Raw genomic sequence first — 21,836 nt, 5'->3', positions numbered from 1 at the left:
CACACAGTAATTACACAGTGATACCATGGTCATTGAACCAGGTTTTGGTTATTTTGGCAGTGTGGGCAGGTGCAAATCCTGCTGGAAAATGAAGTCAGCATCTCCATAAAGCTTGTCTGCTGAAGGAAGCATGAAGTGCTCTGAAAATGTCCTGGTAGACGGCTGCGTTGAGTGGACAGCACAGTGGACCAACACCAGCCGATGACATGGCTCCCCAAACCAACACAGACTGTGGAAACTTCACACTGGACTTCAAGCATCTTGGATTGTGTGCCTCTCCATTCTTCCTCCAGACTCTGGGACCTTGGTTTCCAAATGAGATGCAAAATTTGCTCTCATCAGAAAAGAGGACTTTGGTCCACTGTGCTTTATTAAATCCAGAGTCAACGCAGCCGTCAGGACATTTTCAGAGCACTTCATGCTTCCTTCATTTTCCAGCAGGATTTGCACCTGCCCACACTGCCAAAATAACCAAAACCTGGTTCAATGACCATGGTATCACTGTGTAATTACTGTGTGATTTCATCTAATATTCTAATTTTTTGAAATCCTGTTTTCGTGGGTTTTATGAGCTGGAAGCCCAAATTATGTACAAATAAACAACTAAATACTTGAAATCGTTTAAGTTGTGGTCCCTGAATCTATAATCTATGGAAGTTTAACGTTTTGAATGGAATTATGGAAATAAATAAACTTTTCCATGATATTCAAATTTTTTGGAAAGGGTCTGTATATAATATATATATAGTTATTTATATCTTTTGCTGTAGTGTGTCAGTAGGAAATATCAGTTTACATTTCCAAACATTCTTTTTGCCATTAATTGTAATAATCCAGTGAGATTTCTGTATGCACAAGGAGTCTGACAACAGCCGGTATGATCTGATCTCACCATCATCGAGTCCGTCTGTGATTACATGAAGAAACAGAAAAAACTGAGACAGACTAAATCCAGAAGAACTGCGGAAACGTCTCCGTGATGCTTGAAGAAACATCCCTGCAAAGCTACAGTACTGTGAAAAGTACTGGCACTTGTGTTAAAATGCTGTAAAGTGAGAATGCTTTCAAAAATAAAATCATAAATTGAATTTATTTATGATTTAACTTCTATTAACAAATCCAAATCAATATTTGGTGTAACGACCCTTTGCGTTTAAAACAGCTTGTGTCGAGGTACACTTGCGCATAGTTTTTCAGGTAGCTTTGCAGAAAGGTTTCTTCAAGCATCTCGGAGACGTTCCCGCAGTTCTTTTGGATTTAGTCTGTCTCAGTTTCTTCTGTTTCTTTACAATTAATGGCAAAAAGAATGTTTGGAAATGTAAACTGACAGTTCCTACTGAGCACACTACAGCAAAAGATATGAATAACTGACTTAAAACCATTTTTGGGGATATTAACATGCCTAAGACTTTTGCACAGTACTGTATATATATACAGTATATATAAAATTTTGATTTCATATTTCTTGGATAGGATAATCCTCTCATCCAGCCATCTCCTCCCTTCCTCATTCATTTTCATCCTTTTCACCATAAATGTGTTTTAGGTGGACAGATCAATCAAGTGAGTAAACATAGTAACACGCTAAATTGGCTAGTGATTTGACAGCGTTACCCGCCACACTTGATTTTTACCCGCATTTGGCAGGTTGGCGGTATGGAATATATTATGTCGACCAAAAACGTTTTAAAATATAAACATTACATTATAAATCAGAAATCAACTGTTTGTTTACAGATACAATATATACACTAGTTAAGTCAAGTCAAGCCACCTTTATATATATATAGCGCTTTTAACAATATGGATTGTTTCAAAGCAGTTTTACAGTGATAATAGGAAATTAAAGTAACAGAGATTGTTTTGGCTTTACAGCAGCTCTAGAATAAAGTTATTGTCCAGCTAAAGTTAGTTTTGATTGATTCACTTCCGTTGCAAAGATCATTAGTTATTAACTTAGGGGGCGCTAACACGACACTGTTCTAACAGAAAACACTTAACACACTCCGGCCCGCTCATCCGCACAACAACAGTGCCTGGGGCTCGAGAACGCAAACCTTGAAATAGGTTCCAAGGTGCAAGCGTTGAAAATTTTTGAAAAATGTTATCTTCTCCGCTACACTACTGGGCAAAGGTTTGAAATGATGGGGGGGGGGGGGGGTTTATGTTTTTGAAAGAAGTCTCTTATGCTCAACAAGGCTGCATGTATTTGATTAATAATTCAGTAAAAAAAAAACAGTATTGTGAAATATTACCATTTCAAATTATTTTCTATTTTCAAATATTTTAAGTTCATTCATTCCCGTGAAGTTCATTTTCAGCATCATTACTCCAGTCTTCAGTGACACATGATCCTTCAGAAATCATTCTAATATGCTGATTTGCTGCATCACAGGAATAAATTACATGGTTATTTTAAATTGTAATCATATTTTACAGTATTACTATTTTTACTATTTTTGACCAGATAAATGCAGCCTTGGTGAGAATAATAGACTTATTTTAAAAATATTTTTAAAAATCTTAATTTTTCCAAACTTTAGAATGGTACACTGTATACTGAAATTTATTTTTGGTTTGAATATAAGGGATTCTATTATAATGCCATTTCAGTAAGAATATCATTGTGGGATTACAATTAAATCATTTACATCTTAAAACTTTTTTTTTGTTCAATGAACGAATATTTTATTTAAAATATATATTTTAGTCAAAATAATTTATGTTCCTTTTCTCTGATGCTGTCCGCCGACATCCACTCAAATAGGCCTATGGCATATGGTGCTAGAGATCAGGTTTGACATTGAAATCAGAACATCAATGTGGCCAGTGTCACGACTCCATGGCTTCAGAAAGCTTAGAATATGGTGCACAAGCCAATGCCATATCAGTCCTTTCACCTTTAATATGTACAGTAAAAGAGCAGCCAGTCCTTTCTTTAGCATTTCTTTTTTGTGTTCCACGGTTGAAAGAAAGTCATATACTGGGAATGACACGGTGGTGTATCTCTGGGTGAATTATTCCTTCAGTCTCCAGTGAGGATAAAAACACTGTGTGGGCACTGGAAATACTGACTACAAAGCAGTTCTCATGAAGCCCTTTGTAGGTAGAATTCATCACAGTATTCATAGAAACAAAGCCGAGAGTGTTGGCATGGCCAAGGGCTTGAAGAGAAAGAGTCCATGGATCTGCAATAATTCTCTATTTTTAATCACATATCCTCATTATGTTTTCATCGCCAGCCCCGCTCTGTCTCGCTGTGGATGTGGGTGTATCAGACGGTGGTACGCTTAAAATGTTGTGCCATTTCGAGTCAAAGCTATTTGAGTCTCTATCTCTGAACATGTGGAACATAGGGCTTTGAATGTCTGAAAGCATTTTATCCCCAGGATGGAAAGCACTTTGTAAGAGTATGATTAAAATGCAAGAGAGTTACTTTCTCCCTCCGGTCAAATGAGAGAAAACGGTTTTCGTCTCATCGGTGCGGTCCTCTGAGAATGAGAGCATTCACTTGAAGCATGATTAATTCAGAGGAGAGCTCAATCCTTCAGAGAACACTGTCCTGAGCGCACATGAACCAAGCTGAACTCGTGATTTCCCAGGATACCTACACTAGGCTTTTCCTAAAAGCCATTTCAGCTGTTGCGATAGATGACACTTTTGGTTTGTGACTTACTTGTGACCCTGAGATTGAAAGGTCTGTTGTCATGGAAAGGCCCTATAAGTCTTTGTTTTGCTGACAAATGTCACATTCACGTCATGGTACCCATACAGAAAAAAAATATATTGAAATATATTTTAAAGTGTCAAAAATATGATTGAAATATATTTGCATTGTTGTTCCCTTATATTTATCATTTTGAAATATATTCTGAAATATAACAAAAATATATGATGTTAAGTGTGAAATATATTTACATTTATAACATGTAATGTAAAATATATGACAAAATATATGGTCAAAATTTTTTTAGCTTGCTAAAGAAGGGTCGAAAATGTATTTTGATCATAGTAATTCCTCTACCTTTTCCCCTATACACAACAGTAGGCTACCATATTTCACTACTGTATTATGACACACAGCTATAATAAATACTGTACTTACATTTAAATGACTGCAATGTAAAATGACAGATAGTTGCTTTCCTAGGACTATTAGGCCATATTAGGTGGCACGTACCTAACACTAAGTGCAATTATTAGATTTATTGTTGTTTTATTGACATCTTTCCTGAAGTCATTTAAATATTGAAAATATGCACAATATTTATGATGCAAGTATAACAGTGACACTCCAACAGTGAAGTACACTTAAACAATAGATAGAACTCAGTGTCTAACACTGCATACACACACTATTAAATAACTGTATTCAATTCTGTAAAAATAGGGAAAAAAACGCTGCATTCTGTGTGTTATTTCCTACATAAAATTGTCATTTTAGGCCAATAAAGTCAGTAAAGGGGCAGCCGTGGCCTATTGGTTAGGGCTTCGGGCTTCGGGCTTGTAATCGAAGGGTTGCCAGTTCGATCCCCGACCAGTAGGAAAAATGTGGGCCGGGGGAAGTGGTAGAGCACTGCTCTCCCATGCCCACATCCACAGCTGAAGTGGTCTATCTAAAAAATAAATTGAAAATGTGTTGTTTGTTTGTGAAAATGATAACTTTTTAAATTTCAAAATATATTTCAAATGAAACAATTTGCAAAAGTTAAAACATATATGAACATATATGTAAACATATATGAAAATATATTTACATATATTTAACTAAAATATATTTATTGGGCCAATTACAAAAATATATTTTGAAAATATATTTCAAATATATTTCTTTTGTGTATGGGTAGAAACTGGTCACCAGTGTTAGGGAAAGTTATTTTTTAAAAGAATGCATTACAATATTGCGTTACTCCCTAAAGAGTAAGTAATTGCTTTACCTTTTTGCTTTTTATGGGAAGTTATATGTTGCTTTTGCATTACTTTTTTTCACCTGGACTAATAAATAAATAAATGGTTTTTTTTGTTTTTTTTTGTTTTGTTTTTTGGCAAATGTTGGGGCCCCCTCACTCCAAAAGTGAAATGAATGAATGAAATGCAAATTCACTTCTGTATAGTAGAGGCACAGCTCAAACAAACCTTTCAGATGTGCTGGAGAAAAAAGTTCAACACTCTTACTTCAGCAATAAAATCAAAAAAATGAAACACAAATGTGATGTTTATTTAACGTAATTTTTGCTTATTAGTACGGTTAAATTGGATGATCAAAGGTCAGCTGCAAAGACATTGGTTAATAAAGTGAGATTAAATACATTAAGTATATTTGTGTGATTTAAAGTCCCCCTGTGGTGTAAATCAAGTTGTTTAAATGTGTATGTGGTGTTTTAATGTGCTTTACACATGTTCAAATTCATATGTCAACACCCGGTATATTTTTCTGTTGATATGAGGAATCATGTGAGCAGCAACAGAGGGTTAACACAAAAATGTGAAGTCTGAAGCCTAACTGTTTGAATAGGCAATCTGATGATTATAATGTATTTGTTTAATTGGTTTGTGAAATGTCTCTTGTGTTCTCCAGCCCTGTAGCCGTTATAGCTTATCAAAGCTGTCCATGAAGGTAACTTTACCACACTTTTGCTCAGTGGTGATGGAGCTTTATATCCTCCTAGCTCTCTTCTTGCTTGTTTCTTATCTTTGTATTCACGTTCTCTAACTTAAAAAAGCTGGTGTGTAAAATGGCATGCTAGTCTAAGTGCTTGTGCTAACATGCTGGGCTGATGGCGCATGAGCTCATATGCTTGTCCCTCTTTCTGATCTTATCATTTATTCAAGCAACACAGGTAGTGCAGCATCAATTTTTCATGTCTGACAAACTGATGGATGTAAAGATGAGTATGAACATATTTAAAAAAAATATATAAATGCCCCCTTATCTGTCTTGGCCATCGTCCCAAATCTTTTCTAAGAAGATGCACCATTCTTTTTTTGGTTTTAGCACTGTCTGTCAAGTTTGAATCCAGTTGAGTTGCATTAAATTATATTTGACTGTCCAGTAAAATACGGACGTGCTTATGTTCAAAACTCTCTAGTTTTTGGGTAGTCTGACTGAATGAAGAAACCCTATAATTACAGTCCATCAGATTTTGGACAAAGCAGTTTGCAATATTAAAGCAATTTGTTACACAAAGCAGTGTTTTGATGGGAATTAACTTTTGTCCCTGAATCACTACTGCTAAAATATTAAAGCTAAATTAAAAAAACAAAGTCTTGACAGTAATTGACTAGTCTGTTGCTGAGTGACGGGGTGATCCTACTCATCTCTAGTTTAACGATAATTAAATATGTAAAAAGTCTTGTCAAATAAGAAAGAATGCAAAGTGTGTCTGTCTAGTCAGGAATAACTACTCTTTTGTAGTCAGATGTTTCATTAATTACGTGATGTTGACTCTGATGTTTTCTGAGCAACAATACATTCAGGTGAGGAATTTTGGCCCTTCGAACAGGTTGCATTCCGGCAGTGCAGGTATTTCATAGGGTGAACCTATTTCTATTGACAGAGTTGACGCGCAATAACGTCAGTCTACAGGAATTCTGACACTCCCTCAGTGCATTCAGGCTCATTTCAACAATAAACACAAGGTGTTCATATAATGCTTCTCAGAATTTTGGACACCATTGTATATAATTCCATCTTATAAATCAAATTGAACCATACAGTTTGTACAACAAACTTCAATTTTTCAAAACTTCGGTAGATGACTAAGCACAAACACACCCTGTTTTTATACCCTCTGTAAGTTGGGCATAGTTTTTAGTGATACCGGTGGCCATTAAGTGAACTGCAGTCAGCAACTTACTGCTCGTTCTCACACTCATGCACACGTAACACACAAGAGACTCAATGTGATTCAAAGCCTTCACTTAGAGTTTAAAGTTGAAAATACCTTTGCAGCGATATACTGTTAACGAACATCCAGACGTCTTCCACGCTGCTGAGAGTGACGTTTAGATGAATATGTAAATATGTGCTGCATGCTTTCCTCTCAATAATAAAATAAACACAACAAAAATTAAAGCGGTAAGAAAGTGGTAGTTAAGAAACCATCTGATCACAGAGATGTGGATGTTTGCACAAGCTTTGCAATCCACTGGCATCATGTCGACAGATGAGATGATTCAAATTACACAGTTATGATAGTTTGATTATAATTAGAGACTATACAGATCTTGCTCTGTGAGACTATATTTTGAATCAATACCTTTTCTTTGCATGACACATTGACATTACAGTACAGAATAGCTCTTTCGACATTATCCTGAACATTGTATAAGCATTCGTTTCATGTGTCATTGAACGGAAGAAGAAGAGAGAAGGTTTTGTTTTTTAAGTTTCGTTACACACAGCGATTAATACATGAAAATTCTTACATATAGCCTCTTTAAGTGGATCTGTAATGTGAGCATCATAGCAAAGTATTAATACATTGCTGTAATAAGTTACTAAACACACGTTATTATAGGCCAGGTAAAAAAAAAAAGAAAAAAATGCACACACACACACACACACACACACACACACATATATATATATATATATATATATATATATATATATATAATATTATTATTATTTATTTTTGTTTTATTTTTTTTATTTTATTTTTTTTTTCTGCCAAGTTTGATCAGGATTCTTCATCAAATTCTACACAAACCGCATACAAGCAAAATTGTACTTGTTTATACAAGTACATCAGTGCTGCATCAAGGTGTCCTAAATACCATGAATGGTTAGTGGGCGAGACAGTATGTTTAGTTTGCAGGCAAATGTAAAGTTCACATCTTCCTTACAGCCACTGAAAACACAGTTTCTCTTCTGAAAGAGAGTGACAGAGTTATTTATAGGTCTTCTTACAGTAATCACATGCATTCAGAGGACATGAAAGCAAGACATTGAAAATGTCATAAGGATCACTGGTGATTAGAGATGATGCCAGCTGGAGCCTGTGGGTGTCTCTATTACAGCAGCTTTATATGGACAAGAATACCTACAGGAAGCTGTGTGTTGAGTTTGTTCTGATCGAGGGTAGTAATGCTATGTTTCATTCAGCTCAGAAACACAGAATTCTATACTTCATACTTGGGAAAGTGCAAAAGAACGCAACTTTGAAGTCAGGTTTCCTATTTTGAAACTCTGAATCTGTTTTTGACGAGATGCAGGAATGTGATTTCATACAAACATGTCTATTGAGCTCACTACCCACTGAGCATGTGCACAATTAATGATAAAAATTCACTTTTAATCAAATAAAATGCATTAGTGAACAAAGTTCTTACATTATATCATAATAAAATGCATCAAATGATCTTCTCTGTTGTTAACACAAGCAAAACAAAGAGCTTACTAAAGCTTGTCTTTTGCTAACATGGCTTATGAAAGGTGAAGAAGATTAAAATTAAACACATTTGACTTTGAATACAATAGACCTTTGAATAGACCTTTTAAGGCTAGTCAATTCACTCGGCGGCCATCTTGGAAACCCCTTTGGTAGCTGTTTTCTTTGTATGCAATAGATGTATAGCTTATTTGTTTGAATGGGAAAAGACCAAAATCTCTAAATCTTTTTTTCAAGGATATGTTTCAATAACATTTCCAAGCTAGCCCACCTAGCCAAGATCTAGTCAAGAATAAATAAACAGCAGATTTTTAACAATTCTTTTTTAATTGAAGCAGAGATTCCCACTTTCTCTCAATAATTTTTCTTCAAGTGACCTGTCTCCTCTTTCCTCATACAGGCTGTGACTTACAAAACTATATTTCTCCCACTTTTTAACTTTCCACTATTATTTTCATTGATAACAGTGAAGTATGTTTTATTTGATGGAATGTTTTGTTTAATATGCTCTCTTTCCATCCAGTGTAATCCAGGAGACCTGCGTGTCCTGCGTAAAGGCACGACCCTGTACCGCTCGGAGTCACAGCTGTCCTCGCTCCCCCAGAGGCACGAGGCTCTGCTGAATGTGAGTGATCCTCTCCAACCCACTGCACAGAAAGCATCTAAGTTAACTGCTGTTACCATATTTTCCTAAATCTCTAAATCTACATCAATGTGCGGCAACTTATATAATGCAATTGACATCAACCAAGCAAAACTGCACAAAACTCACATTTGGATTAGTGCCAAATGAGAGGTACATGAGTTTATTTGTAGCTCAATTCCCACATGCCTGTAGTTTCTGTTTTGCTGTAAATAAATTAATTTAGGCTTGGCTTTTATAACAAGTGTTGTTCATAATAAATGCCACTAATATTTATGTTTGTTTTAGACTTCTATATTTCATTCCTGTTCTATTTTCACTTCTTTAAATTTGAAGGATTTGTTGTGGCGTGAGGGGAACTAAAATAAATGTTTATAGCGTTTATGTTTGTGAAGGTTTTTTTTTTTTGTTTTTTTTTACTGGTATTTTACATTCTTTTTGAATGTAATAATAACATGTGACTAATACACCGATGCGACTTATCTGCGTGTGTATTTTCTCTCAACAATGCAGTTTTTAGGTGTGACTTATTTTCTGGAAAATATGGTATTGTGAATAAAAAAAGTGATAAAAAAATTACATAATTAATCAAGTCAGTCTAAATGTGTGCATACAGTTAAAAGTAGCACAGCTGGAATAGAAGAACATGTCCTGAGTGACTTTATTCGATTCTGAACAAACAATTAAATTACTGTGGATTGTAGGCGAGGGATGGGATTATATTCAATGATATGAAATAAAACTAACTTTTTGTCATTTCTGTTTAATTATGTACTGGTCTACAGCAAAAAGGTCTTCAAATAACCTACTTTTGGGGGCTTTTCTCAGTAAATATTGAAGTGTTTAATTCAGGTAATAAATCGGCATGTATTTAATTATGCAATTAATTAGATTTAAATTTGTAATCAATTGGCACTGGCAGCCCAAAAAAATTGATCAAACCAGATATCATAGAACACACAGAGATTATTATAACAAGAAAGTTCAGCTTAATCAGTTTGGCACGATTCTTTGGGAAAAAAGGAGATCCTTAGTACGTCAAAACTTTCATCTGTTGTACTTCGCTTTAGGCTTTTCCTGTATGGAACCGGAGGCCCTTTTCATATCTTTGAAAACTTTTTTTTCTTTAATTGGCGCCTGGAAAATTAGCAGAACCATATGCTGAAAAATCTGATGAATAAAAGGAAATGCTAATGAGCCTTTAGCCAGTGCACAGGAAGTCTCGCCGGTGTGTTTTATGTGGGAGGCTTGCGTGAAAATCTCCATTGTCAGCTGAAATTCTTTATAACGTTAATGTAGAGCTTGAATTGAATTTCTTTAAATTGTTTTGACTCAGCATCTCCACTGAGAAAACAGGTTAAGCTTCCATTTAATTCCATTTGACCTTTCACGTTTTATAGATTGTTGGTGTCACATCCAATCAATGTGTGGTTTGAACAAACGCATCTCACAATACCATCGCACCGCATTGTTTTGTGTGTAGCGCTAGATTATCTGATGGTTAATCAGGTATATGATAATTAAAGGCAGCTAATCTCAGCTAATTTAATTTAGTTACTTTGAATCACAGAATTAATGATTATGTTCACATTTTATTTGAAAATAATACCATGAAATAATGAGTTTACTGAAGTATTAGCTAATTTTTTAAAGTGTTGTGAGTTCCTTTAGAGACATATTTGTTTTTTTGTGTTTGAGAGACTGTTTGCAATACTACATATTGCATGAAGTGCAGTGTAGTATGTTGATGTTGTGAATATTGTTGATTAATCTCATGCAAAAAGGATGTGGCTGAGTGAGTTAGTTAACCTGTTAGCAAAGCGATATTACACTGTTTTAGCTCATCATAAAATTATTTTTAAAGGATTTTTCTTATTATTCTAAAACCAATGTTAGTGCATTGTTCTTCCAAGGTAATTTTTCACTTGTCATATTTTCATCAACATTATGGTTTAATTGAACTAGTTAAATTATAAGTATAATGCGTCAACTGATAAAAGTTTCAACTGATTTTCAGTTTAAATTTTGTTGACAAGATTAACCATGGTTTCCATCCAGTTGTGTATTTAAGTAATGCACAACATTGGACTATCGCATAAAGCATTTGCGAACAAAGCAGCGTTTATTCCATGCGTTCAAGAAAACAAAATCGTCACTTCCTGGGAAATTGGCGCAAAATATATTTTTATCTCTTATCTCTAATTAGAGTGAGAATGACTATATTCAACCATTTGAAAATAGTTTTCTGGTGTTTCCATGGAAACAATCTCATATTATGAAGAGTTCCTTCCAGAAGCGTTTGATTGGTAAGCTCTCTCATGAAACACGTAGCGAAGTGTATTAGATACTTATTAGATCATCATTAACACGGCACACAGCACAACACATAAGCGCTTTTCCCCCATCATTTTCTGTTCAAGAACGTTTTTAAATGGGCTGTTTTGTGGCCATCGTCAGTATGAATGTATGCGGATCATGTCCGGCTCTCTTCATGCAGTATGAATGATTAAACACAACCAGGGGCTTTTTGTCCTCCACAGCTGTCTGGGCTGTGTGTGCAATGTTGAGCTAAGATGAATGTTTTAGATGGAATGTAGTTTTCATTATGAATGATCCCCATATCTCTGAGTTGAGACGGTTAATTAACAATGATCTATTAGTCAATATATCACCAATGAGAACAGGACCATGGTGCATATATGCATGGTAGATCCAAAAAGATCTACCAGCTTAGCCTCGTATCAAAATAGTCTGAGGTAGTCTGACAAAAAAAGAGTCGGTCTACTGAGCTGTTATCATCGCTCCTGTGTACTTGAATGGCGAAGCATCAGATTCTACAGAACTGTTGGTTACACTTTACCTCTCTCTAGTTTAACTGGTAAACCACTTAAACCAAACTTGACCCACTAATGACCAGCTATAAACCAAGTACCGTGTTTCAGTAGTTTAGCTGATTTTTCCAGCAGTCCAGACAGCAACATACAGTACTGTCGGCCCAGATCCGGCCCACATCTGGGCCGTCTGGATTCCATGTGTACCAGATGTGGGCCGGATCTGGGCCGACACTATGTTGCTGTCTGGGAGGATGCTTTTATATTTTTTATGTTGTGCCCTTATCTTTTACAACAAGGGCATAGATTTGGTTTGAAAGGTAGTTACAATAAGGCAGGAGTCAACCCTGAAATTATCATTTTATTTATAACAAACCAGCAATTAAAGCAACGAGTCACAGGACTTGAATCATATTCAACAAGTTGGTGTTAAAGAAGTATAAAGAAAAGAAATAATATCGTGCTGGTCTAACTGGTGAACCAATGTAGTCATGAACCAATGTAGTCATGCTGTTCTCAAGAATTATAATATAATAATAATATAATTGTTTGTAACAATGTAAGTGTTTACTGTCAATTTTGAGCAACTGTAAGTTGTACACCATGATGCCATAAAAAAATATGATGTACCATGGGAATACCATGATGTTGTCTAGGAGCAACTGACCACCCCATGCGTTCTCCTCTCCAGGGAACTGGGCGACTACAGACCAGTGAATCTTCTCCCTCCACTGGGTTTATCTCATCTGTACAGAAACCTGAAGCTGTGGTTCATGCAATGAAGGTACATACATTACCACACTCACACACATTATCTAATAGCATATATATATATGTATGTATATACTTTTATTTATATATATATATATATATATATATATATATATATATATATATATATATACACACTCACCGGCCACTTTATTAGGTACACCTGTTCAACTGCTTGTTAATGCAAACATCAGCCAGATGATCAAGACGATCTGCTGAAGATTAATATGAGCATCAGAATGGGAAAGAAAGGTGATTTAAGTGACTATGAACATGCATGGTTGTTAGTGCCAGACGGGCCGGTCTGAGTATTTCAGAAATTGCTGATCTACTTGGATTTTCACACACAACCATCTCTAGGGTTTACAGAGATTGGCCTGAAAAAGAAAAAATATCCAGTGGGTGAAAATGCCTTGTTGATGCCAGAGGCCAGATTGGTTCGAGCTGATAGAAAGGCAACAATAACTCAAATAACCACTCGTTACAACCGAGGTCTGCCGATCGAGAGCATCTCTGAACACACATTGAAGCAGAAGAGCTACAGCAACAGAAACACACCGGTGACCCTCCTGTCAGATAAGAACAGAAACTGAGGCTATAATTCACACAGGATCACCAAAATTAGACAATAGAAGATTGAAAACATGTTGCCTGGTCTGATGAGTCTCGATTTCTGCTGTGACATTCAGATGATCGGGTCAGAATTTGGTGTAAACAACATGAAATCATGGATCCATCCTGCCTTGTATCAGCGGTTCAGGCTGCTGGTGCTGTAATGATGTGGAGGAGATTTTCTTGACACACTTTGTCTCTCTTAGTACCAACTGATCATCGTTTAAATGCCACAGTCTACCTGAGTATTGTTGCTGACCATCTCTATCCCTTTATGATGACCACAGTGTACCATCTTCTGATAGATACTTCCAGCAGGATAACACGCATGTCACAAAGCTCAAATACTCTCAAACTGGTTTCTTGAACATGACAATAAGTTCATATATACTCAAATGGTCTCCACAGTCACCAGATCTCAATCAAATAGAGCTCCTTTGGGATGTGGAGGAACCGGAGATTTGCACGTGTGATGCTTTCATATCAATATGGAACAAAATCTTTGAGGAATGTTTGCAGCACCTTGTTGAATCTGTGCCACGAAAAATTAAGGCAGTTCTGAAGGCAATATAAACAATCAACACATCAAATATGATAAACAGAACCTCAAAAACATGAGAACCAATGAAGTTTGTCTTCTAAAGAACTAAAGTCTTAATGGTTTGGACCGAGTAAATGTAAGAATTTTTATTTTTAGATAAAATGTCCCTTTTTCTAATTTTAATACTTTTTTCAGTTATTAAATGTATTTTCAACATAATATTTTGAGAGAAATGTTAAAATAAAATGTTTGCTTTAGTATTTGTCCCTCTTTTGCAGGAAATTACATCAACAGTTGTACAGTATGTGACTATATGAGTTGGTTTAAAAAATGCTCTTGACCATGTATTAACAGGTTCTGGAGGTTCATGATAATCTGGACAAGAAGCTTACAGAAGAAAGTGAGGAAGACCTGAATGAGAACGAGAAAGCCATAGTGCGAGAGATGTGCAACGTGAGTGTTTATCTTGATTTTTGTCTGTGATAGACTCATTCACACGAAGCACGATAACTTTAACGACAATGATAAAGATATAGTTCTAAAAAAACGTTTAAAATATAAAAGAATAGCGGAGTCCACACAACTATAATGATAACATCACAGAGAAGCGATTTCGTTTTTCCAGCTGATGAATGATAAAATAAACATTGACAGCCAATCAGAATCCATCCTGCTTTAAAGAGCTCGAGCATTTAAAGCGACAGACAATAAAACTGCAGGAGGGTTAGAATAAATAGAACGATAACGTCCGCTGTTGTAGACACTAATATAGTTATCTTTATAGTTATCGTTCTTGGTGTGAATGGGCCTTTAGCTCTCTCAGGCGCTCTAAAACATAAGTAATCCAAATACTTCAATGACTTCATTCAGTTGACTCTTTGTTAAGTCTGCATGCTTATTGCATAATTTAAATGTTTAAAGAAAAATGGAAGAGAAAAAATGTATTACACCAATTCAGCCCTTAAATTTTACTTAAAATCACTCAATTTGTACTTTTTAAGCACATTTTACTGAAAATCCACGGACATGTCCAGTTCATTTCTGCTGAATGTTCGTTCTGTAAAGCTTCCCTTCACAAGGAAGTGTTACCAAGTGGGTGCAGCTTTTGGAAGGGTCAGTTAATGGACAGGTTGATACTCAGAGCTCTTGATAGCTTGAGCCAATAGTTTGATCTGTTTGTTGGGCCCCTCTGTGGAATGTGGGAATGAAGGAATCCAGCTCGGATATCTGGCTCACAATAACACCTCTGTGCTTCTCACCTGGAGACATCTGGCCTTTAACCCCATTGCCAACACTGATCATAAGAGTTCTGGATGGATTGATGTTTGGGCTTGTTTTTGCTTTCTTTCTGTGGGTGGTAATAGTGTTAAATATGCTAGACTAATAGCAGTGACTTTTGTGAATAAGGCGCAATATATATATAAAAAAAATATAATTAGGATGCACACTATATCTGTATCAAATGGGTTATCGGCCAATATTACTATTTTTTTTATTTTTTTATTTAAACGGTCGATGTTAATTTAATTGTGCTTGCTCATTTTCCCTTAATTTTACTTTTCTGTTTTTAGTACGTATCCTCAAAACGGTACGTTTACACGACAACGATGTACTAAAAACAGAAATGTTTTTCTATTGCATTTTGCGTATAGACGACCATGTTGTCAAAATGATCCCCGTTCACACGGATCCGACGACTAAAAAAATTCATGCCTGGCCAGTAGTTGGCAATGTCACTTTGTAAAGAAAAACTACACGCCTATAGACTGAACACGTAATACGCATGCACATGACGTTACCGTTTTCACAAATTTGCATTTTTGTAGTTTACACGGAGACGATAACAGTATTGTTTACAAAAACGAGCACTTTAAAACCCCTTTTAAAGTTTACATTTTCAGGCCCCCAAAACGCCGTTGTCGTGTAAATGAACGTCCAAAACGCATAAAAAATTATCCAGTTTTAGTTGAAAATGTCCCCTTAGATTATCTTTTCCGTCACCTAATACTCACTTTAAAACACAAATAACACTGTTCACTGTAATCTTTAAATTCAAATCTCAGAATGAAAATACGTCTTTCACTGTACCATTGTGATGCATAAATTTAGTTTATTTAGACAAAATGTTATTGAATATCCACTGTTTCAGTAAAAACAATAGGGCTGTACTCAACCAAAGAAAATCTTGGTCGACTGAAGTCCTGAAATTTTCGACTAAAAATCGACTAAAAATGATGTTAGAAAAAAAAACGTTAAATTAATTAGATGCGCACTGTGCGCAGTACTTGGTAGCCTTGTTGTCCGCCTAAATGAATTATAAATAAACATAAACAACTAGTAGGCTATTTGCAGTATATTAAATCGTTTTTGACCTAATTATTTTGCACTGAAATGAGTCTGACACTCGAGTCTGTCAGCTCTGACAGCGCTGCATCACGTGCACCTGCGCAATATCATAGCTTATGATTTCCGAAAATAGTACTATGTTGTCAACTAGTGATATCATCACAAGAACTGTTGAGGAATATGCAACATAATTTAGACAATTATTTTTGTCATATGTTATAATAATAAGTTATAACTGTCAGACACTATCATTTCACCGTGCATGTCCTCGCACCGAGCGAGGCTGAACATGAGCTCAGCTTCGCAGCTGAGACACGAATAGACTATTAACTTAAAGCTTTTACTCTTAATAAACACAAAAGGCACGTCCACTTTAATAAAAAAAAAATATTTATTAAACAAACCAGATCAAGAGCAGAAACGAAATAAAGTGCATAACTGAAAAATAAAGCATCCTAGGCTCAAAACTAACACAACCAACAGCACAGCGCAATTGCGCATTAGGCTCCAAATAAAAAATAAAAAAGTTAGGTTATCACACTAAAACATTGAAATATGCAAATTCTGATATGTTCATAGCCTACTCAAAACAGACTGGGCAAGCTAACGCAGACAAGTGAGCTTACCACTTTTAGATGATATGTCATGTTTGTCGTCAAGCTGTGGAAAACTGTTGCTTGCAAACTTTGCATTCGACCTTTTTCCTGTTATCAATTTTAACAAAATGCTGGCACACTGTCGATTTCTTTGTTGTTGACATGTTAGAAGAGGACTGACTATTAAACGCTCTCACAATTAAATAAATAATATTCAGCATCAAACCTTCTACGCTCGACGCTCTCTCTTGGGTTGAACTAATCCAAAAAAGGTGAAAACAAGGGGGGTGTTTTGAAGACAGACTGTTACAGTGAAACAAGGGTACTCTGAAAACACCCCCATTAGCAGTTAGTGCTTTCCACCTGATGAAATGAGCGCGCCTCAGCGCGGCAAAACTGATGAAATAAACGCGGCAGAAAATCGACCAATCAGAATTTTGGTCGAACCAGAACGTATCGACCAACTAATCGACTAATCGACTAGGACAGTACAGCCCTAAAAAACAATAGTTAGTGCATCCCTAATTATAGGCTACAAATGATATATGAGCCTAATTTACATAGAAAGGACTGAAGAATGATAAGGTGTTTTAAGAGGCAGGTTGTGGACTGCCATACAGCAGCTGTTTTGTGACTGGCCTCTTTGTGTTCAGGTGGTGTGGCGAAAGCTGGGCGACGCAGCAGGATCAAAGCCGTCCGTACGACAGCAGCTCTCTGGGAATCAGTTCAAAGGTCCTCTATAGCAGCTCTAGCACACGAGGAACGTTCCTCCTCCTGTTCATCCAACATGAAACTCCAGCAGAGCCAAACTGAGAAACTGCTCACAGGAACAACGGGCAACACAAACATTCCCATCCACAACCATCTTCCATGTCAAGTCATTTGGAGTCGAACTTGCCATTGGCGTTGGGTCACTCCACACCAGTTTTCAGATAGTAGCCATGTTTTGTATTCAGTGAATCAGTGAACATTCAAAGCAATAATCCACATTTAAATAAGTGTTTGACTATTAATTATCATTTCTTTATTTCCGTGATGGATCTTGTTTGACTTTATGGCCTTGGCCCAAATGACACATCCTCTATGAGCCAACAGTCATTGGCAGTTACCCAACAGTCAATGCGGTCAAATGTAGACTCCACAAAGCACGGTGTAATTTGGGACAAGGCCCATGAAGTGTTTATGACTGGCAGCTAGTCTTGTTCGGTCAGTTTGCCTCATCTGTATTTTTTTAACGTCTTTTTCTTTTCTTTTCTTTTCTTATTCTTTTACATAACAGTGATGTCAGAAAACTCCTTATTGTGTCCTTCTAGACAAAGTTGGGTCCATCAAACTTTCAGAGCAAAGTGGGCGACACCAGATAAGGCTCACTCACTCCACTGTGTTCTGGTGCAGAAATGACTCTGAAAGACAATGTAAGATATGTACATAAGCTTTAAATCACTTTATTATTATGTTGTCTTTTTACTTTTTCTAGTGGCTGTTTTTAACTCAACAGCGAATGGGGTTTCTTAACAGCGCAACACTTTTTAGACAGTGCAACTGAGACACAATAGCAGCACAATACATGCTAAATATGATTTTTCCCTGTTCCTGTATTTTAAAAAAAGTTGTCGGTCACAACTGAAATTCATTGGTTTTATATGTTTAAGATGTCAAATTTTAAAACGGTATGCTGTGCATTCTTGACAATCACGTCTCTCAGGTCTGGGGAAATTATAAGTGTAAATCACATGTAAATCATGTGTCTGAAACAATGTATTTGTCCTTTTTTCCAGCCTTTCTGTTTAAGTACATGATTACAGTTGGTTTGAGAATGACACTCCAGTCCATTTTTATTGATCCATAAACAGTCAAGACTAATATATTGACAGAAATCATTGTCCTAACCTAATGTTTAAAGATCTAAGCTGTCCGGTTCAACCTTAACCTTATTAACCTTAAAATCTAAGACTTCTGAAGGCCTTTTCATGTGATGCAGGTCAAGGCATAACGCATCACCAGTGTGGGGGGTAGTAACGCATTACAAGTAACGCGAGTTACATAATCAGATTGTTGGAGCTGCGCCCTCTATTGTACAGAAGTGAATTTGCATTTTCTTCAGCCTGAGGCTTATTCATTTCATTTCTGGTATGAAGGGACCATAACATTGCCAAAAATAGAAACTTTGTTTGTTTTTTTTGTTATTAAAAAACAAACAAGCAAGCACAACCCAGGTGAGAAAAAGTAACGCAATTACTTTCAATTAATTTTCCTAAAAAGTAACTAATTTACAATTAGTTACTTTTTAGGAAGTAATGCTATATTGTAACACTACTTTTTAAAAGTAACTTTCCCCAACACTGCACACCACACATGCCACGCACTGCTTTGACCTCCACATGAATGCATGGCACATAAGGGTCAACGGTTTAAACTGAAGGAGGTCTATGTCTTAAAAAAGTCAGAATTTAATACTTCAGGAAAGAAAACTGCACTCATCAAGCATTTTCATCTTCAAGGTATTTAGGCAGTTGTTGCAGGGAGATTATCTGTCCCTGTCAGTATTATTGACAGTTATTTTGGATGAAAAATTATCCTCATGCAATCAGAACGCCCACCATTCACAAACTTATTCATGTTTCCCACCCTTTGCTTGTTGGATTATTCAGTATCATGGCTAATTTGATAATGTTTTCAGTTATTAATGTGTAGTGTAGAACTTTCAGCACTATATAACACATTTTATGTTTAAATTCCACACATTTACCCTCAAAAGTCTGCAGGGCCTGCTATTCGTCAGAGAACAAGCATCAATCCTAAGTAGTGGTCAAGGTCTGGATATAGCAAGTGATGTTCAGCTAATATAAATGCATGTCGGTAACACTTTAATGTATGTATGTGAGTCTCTTTTTCCTGCTTTTTCTTTTTCTTTCAATGTCATATAAACTCCTGAGCTAACCAAGTTGTAAAACAGGCATGCTTATAATTGAAATACTAAGGCTGTGTTCAGAATGCAATACTAGCAAAGCCTACTGGTTATTGTGCAATATATGCTGAATACTAATATATATATATGTGTGTTAAAAATATGAAATGTTAAAAAAGCTAACAGTATGTAAAACAATACACATACAACCATAAACATTAGTACTGTCATATGGAAAATTCAAGTAAATATCCCAGACAGGAATATAGTGTTGGCCTAGCCTGGGTTTTCCCATGCTGCCTTGCGCGCAGCATGATTATATTCACGCTGCTAGGCAGCCTGGATTCCATGGACCAGATTTTCGCCTTAGCGAGGGGACCAATCACAGAACGGGGAGGGAGCAGCAAGACGATGACGACGTCAATGCGACACACCGAAGCAGTTTGTTTATATCTATGGATCCAACATGGCATCAGACGCGAAGTTACCTTTCGATGCAGCCTTAGATAGTGTTCTAAGTAGTTTAGAACGCAAGTTTATTTCGTCTTCTTCCTCGTCGAATTTCTGTCGCTCTACATACGTCATCTGGTATAATTGAAACGATTGGCTATGAGCTACTTACAGCGCATTTGATAGACATTCGTAGCGCCCAATAAACAGCTCTGGGCATTCGTAAACCACGCCTCAAATACGAGAAAATTAACACGTGGTTCCCAGACCACGTCTCAATGAGACTAGGTCTGACGTTAGCCAGTCTAGTGTCGGCCCAGATCTGGTACGTGTGGATTTAACATGTAACAGATGTGGGCCGGATCTGGGCCGACACTATGTTGCTGTCTGGGATATTTCATATTCAAATAAATTGCAGCTAATTCCAGTTCAATCTTCAAGCTACAAATGGAAGGATGAACGCACTGCATTGTGGGATACAATTTTGTGAAATGTCTTCTTTATTGTATCCTACATTTTGTTAAATTTATATAGCAAAAATTACTAGAGAAATATGTTAGTAAGCTATTCTGAACATAGCCAAAAAATGTCTTAAGAAAGAGTCAAATTGATCAGAGGTGTTTTCTCTTTAGGGAAGAGTGCATTTGATTGGCTGGCATGAGTTTTGACCCACCTGTGTCACAAACATGAGAACTTACTGTTGTTAATGAAAGGAGTTGCAAACAGATCCTATTCAGATTCTCTTGGGAAACGGTCTGAACACAAAGCCATGAGATATATATAAAAAAAATTTTTTTTTTTTTTTTGGGATGATTTTATTTGGCTCATGTCCCGCCTCTTTTGTGCACGAGGTTTTGTTTGAAACCTATATGCACCTATACCCTGTGTTGTTTTATTGTGTAAAACCTCTGAGGTTTATCCTGTCTTCAGTATTAATGCAAGCATGGCTGCAGGAGATGTCGGGGTGATATTTTATGGCGGAGATGTAAAGAAAAAAGTTGTACAAAGTGAACCAGGTCGATTTTGTCAATAAAATAAACTATTGCTTTGACTCGTCGCGTTTATTTATGTAGACAATACAGACTGTTTCAAAGCAACTTTACAGTAATAAACCGTTTTAACAGTGTCAATGTTTACAAAAAATCCTCAATAGCCGCTTTCCGACCAAGTAGTTACAGGAACTATATGAACTGTCCACTTCTAAACAGTTCTATGAACTACTCTCCCCCAAACTCGGTTCCCTTTCGAAAGGGAACTCTACACTACGTCAGAATGACGCTATGGGGAACGCCTCAGGCGTGACAGGTGTCTGAAATAAATATCAACTCACGTCAATCATGTTGACCGGCGACAGCCCGTGCATCATCAGCTTGAATGATGAGCGCGCGACCTGGATGTATAAAGGGGAGCCTTGCACACATGACAACATCTTTTCGTCTTCAGGGACTGTTTGTCTGTTTTGAGAATATCGCTGAAGCGTGCGGGAGGCTCTCTCGAGAGCCTCTTGTGCAAACTGTGAGCGTTTTTCATTTAAAGATGCTCCGCTCTCGTCGGACCCTTTTCTCGAGGGAGGAGGGTTCAGCATCTGAGCCCCGTGGTGCACGCGATTTGTGAAACAATACTGTTTGGGTACGAGGCGTTCACAGCAGTTCCTGAGGGTGCTGACAGTGTTCAAAATATCTCGGCGCGCGTGCAAAGAAAAAATCCGTGCGCTGTCGGATGTTTCAACCTCGCACCTGTTGACT

At 36.6% G+C, this 21,836-nt stretch overlaps 1 protein-coding gene across 2 annotated transcripts in view; it reads left to right on the top strand.

Moving 5' to 3' along the window:
* ccdc85cb (coiled-coil domain containing 85C, b) overlaps positions 1–21,136 on the top strand; it is a 62,000-nt gene extending 40,864 nt beyond the window's left edge. The window contains exons 3-7 of one of the 2 annotated variants that reach the window (XM_079888655.1): positions 5,579–5,617; positions 8,917–9,018; positions 12,559–12,651; positions 14,146–14,244; positions 17,387–21,136. In XM_079888655.1, the coding sequence (XP_079744781.1) occupies positions 5,579–5,617; positions 8,917–9,018; positions 12,559–12,651; positions 14,146–14,244; positions 17,387–17,476 (423 nt within the window). In that variant the 3' untranslated portion in view covers positions 17,477–21,136. The remainder of the gene's footprint in view (positions 1–5,578; positions 5,618–8,916; positions 9,019–12,558; positions 12,652–14,145; positions 14,245–17,386) is intronic. The other variant, XM_079888656.1, reaches the window with a different exon arrangement.
* The last annotated feature ends 700 nt before the right edge of the window (positions 21,137–21,836 follow it).

Source organism: Squalius cephalus, assembly GCF_949319135.1.
Source record: "Squalius cephalus genome assembly, chromosome: 12".
In the NCBI taxonomy this organism is placed as follows: Eukaryota; Metazoa; Chordata; class Actinopteri; order Cypriniformes; family Leuciscidae; genus Squalius; species Squalius cephalus.
This window is presented reverse-complemented; position numbering and strand designations above follow the sequence as displayed.